At 30.6% G+C, this 2960-nt stretch overlaps 1 protein-coding gene across 1 annotated transcript; it reads right to left on the bottom strand.

Moving 5' to 3' along the window:
* Positions 1 to 271: 271 nt before the first annotated feature.
* LOC107174312 (uncharacterized) lies at positions 272 to 1093 on the bottom strand. Its single transcript, XM_015525094.1, has one exon. It carries the CDS (start codon positions 1091 to 1093, stop codon positions 272 to 274), a length of 822 nt encoding a protein of 273 aa, XP_015380580.1.
* Between the last annotated feature and the right edge of the window lie 1867 nt (positions 1094 to 2960).

The following is a 2960-nucleotide window of genomic DNA, read 5'->3' as shown; positions in this document are numbered from 1 at the left end:
GAAAGATGCACGTGAGGAGCTGAAGAATTCCAGGTGGCAAAACTGTTATGAAGAGATTCCCATGCAGTTAGATGCAGCTGGAATTAGTTGATAGTTTAGCTATTGTTAATTGTGTATTTGTTACTTTGTTAGTTATATTGCTTAGCTATGATTGGCGTGATTAGCAAGCATTAGATTCAACTACAAATACTGAGCCAAGCTTATTATTGTAAATAAGTTTTGTGATAATAAAACAGATCTTAATCTTCCTCATTTGATCCTCAAAATCTAACTACCTTCCACAGCCAAAGCAAATAGTGGGAAGGGATTCATACTCAGCTTTCTGAAGTTTCCCATCTAACCAAAACTGCGAGACCAAGGGTTTATCAAGATAGACTTCGATAGTAATCCGAGCAAACTTTCCTCGAGTGGCTTGTTCCGTATTATAATCAATTTTGAGAACTCTCCCAACTACATGCCCCAGCATCCTAATAATTTTCTTATGATAATAATGCAATGGCATTCCAGGAAGACGGATCCAAGCCACGATCTTATCAATTTTTTCATTAAAGCAATCAAATTGTGGTGTCCATTGTTGAACAGTCAAGTAATGTCCCAAGATAACCCATGAACCTTGAGTAAGTACAAACTCAGCAGCATTTTTCGAGCAGAATCGGACGAGGTAGTAGCCATTATCTAAATCAATTATTGAAAAAACCCCTATATTAGGCCACAAAGTCTCCAACCTGGAGGCAAGTGCCTTGTAACCAATCATACGGCCGAGTAGTTTCACTACCACAGTCGCCTGCCTCGGTTTGATGAGTTGTTCATGCACCCTTTGAGAAAAAGTTATTGAGGGAATGCTACCGTCTCCCTCAATGATTACATCTTCTTTTTCAATATCAAGATAATCTTCTCTACCCACAAATTCATTCCTTCCAATACTTTCACCCTCTACTCCATATTGCGATTCTAGCAACTTATCTCGAAAAGTAAAAACAGGCGGGTTATCTCCATCTTCCCCTTGCTGTCGGAACTTTGCTTTCTTCGTTGAACAGTCATTCTCAAGAGGAGGGGGACTGGACTTGTCGAGAGAGTTTTCTAGGGATATCATTTTTTCCCTTATTCCCTGAATTTTTTTTTTTCAACCTTCCCTAGGTCGTTTGCGGCATTATTAATTGGTATGATAGAAGTCAATGTAGGAGTAAAAAGGGTAATGATGAGGATAGTTGACCGACATTGAGAATAATTGGAATATAGGGTGCGTTTGGCACACGCCCATATACCTGCTTACTAGAAACCAACTTAACCAAGTCTAAGTCATTATATTATGTTATATTATATTATTTTAATATTAGTATATTGTATTATATTGTATTGTATTAGTATTATATTATAACAATGTTGTACAATATTTGGTGCTGCACTGTACTCTATTAATTTTTTGTGATTAATTTAAATTATATATTATATTATATTAATATTTTAAAATCATATTAATATTTTATATTATTATTAATTTTATTTAAATTTATTCATATTTAAATATTTATTATTAGTTATAATAAATTATAAATTTATTAATATATTATAAGGTAAAAATAAAAAATAAAAAAATTATATAATATTATATTAAATTAAAAAGTTTTATTTATTTATTTTATTATTATTATAAAGCAAAAGCAAAAAAAAAAAAAAGCAAGCTAATGCGACAGTTCTTCAAACATAGTACTAGTATTAATTTAATGTGAACAATATTTTAATATCCCATAATGCATTGCACTAAAGATACCATAAGGGTGCGTTTGGCACACTGTATTGTATTATGTTATATTACATTGGTACTGTATTATAAAAATGTTATACAATATTTAGTGTTACACTATACTGTATTAATTTTTTTGTGGTTAATTTAAATTATATATTATATAATATTAATATTTTATGTTATATTAATATATTTAAATTGTATTAATATTTTATATTATTATTAATTTTAAATTAAAATTATTCAAATTTATTCAAATTTAAATATTTATTATATCTATATTAAATTATAAATTTATTAATAAATTATAACTTAAAATAAAAAAATTACTATTATTGAATAATAAATTATATATTTATTAATTTATATTAATAATCATAATGTAAAAATAAAAATATTATTTAATATTATATTAAACTAAAAAATTATATTTATTTATTATTATTATTATTATAATGAAACAAAAGAGAGTGAAGAAAAAAAAGCAACATAATGCGGCAGTTGCCGCATTAGCCCAGCCCATTAATTCAATGCTGCTGTAGTTATTTTTACTGCTAAATATGGGTCTGTATAAATGTAATACAAAATAGTTTTTTTATCCCATGTAACGTGGGCTACCAAACATGCCCATGGATGATGGGAATCTTTTGGAAAATGTTGTTGAAAATGCAGACAATTTGGGGAATCAGAATTTGGTTGGTGCAAATGATGCGCCTATGGCTACAACAAATATTATTGGTCCTAGTGCTGCTGGTAATAGTAAAAACTTTGAACCTAGTCGTTGGTTTTAATGATGACTTTATTGTTTATATCGGGACGAAAACTAACAACGAAGATAATGCTGCTGAAAATGTGATCTGTTGGTGGATTTAACTGAGCCTTTTGTTGACAAAAATAATGAGAAATCTGTCATGTTGAATGCCAATCTACGTGAACTCCCTACTAAGCTCCAAAAAGAGCTTGCTTTAATCACTGAGTTTCAGGCTACCGGTCGTTGTTCCTCTGGCACTTATAATTTTTTTGATAGCCTCTTGGGTTAAAGACTGGAAAGGGAAGAAGACTCTGAACCTGTCATAATAAAATCTCAACAAAAGAGGCTTCGCAAGAAGAGCTTGCGGATCGATCCAAAACTCACTCGAAGACGAGGCAAGCACAATTTACTACGGAATATTATGTTTGTGATGAACCCCCTCTCCTATGGAATTGTTTCCCC

Source organism: Citrus sinensis, chromosome 4 (genome assembly GCF_022201045.2).
Source record: "Citrus sinensis cultivar Valencia sweet orange chromosome 4, DVS_A1.0, whole genome shotgun sequence".
Taxonomy (NCBI): Eukaryota; Viridiplantae; Streptophyta; class Magnoliopsida; order Sapindales; family Rutaceae; genus Citrus; species Citrus sinensis.
The sequence above is the reverse complement of the archived record's forward strand: the minus strand, read 5'-3'. Positions and strand labels throughout refer to the sequence as shown.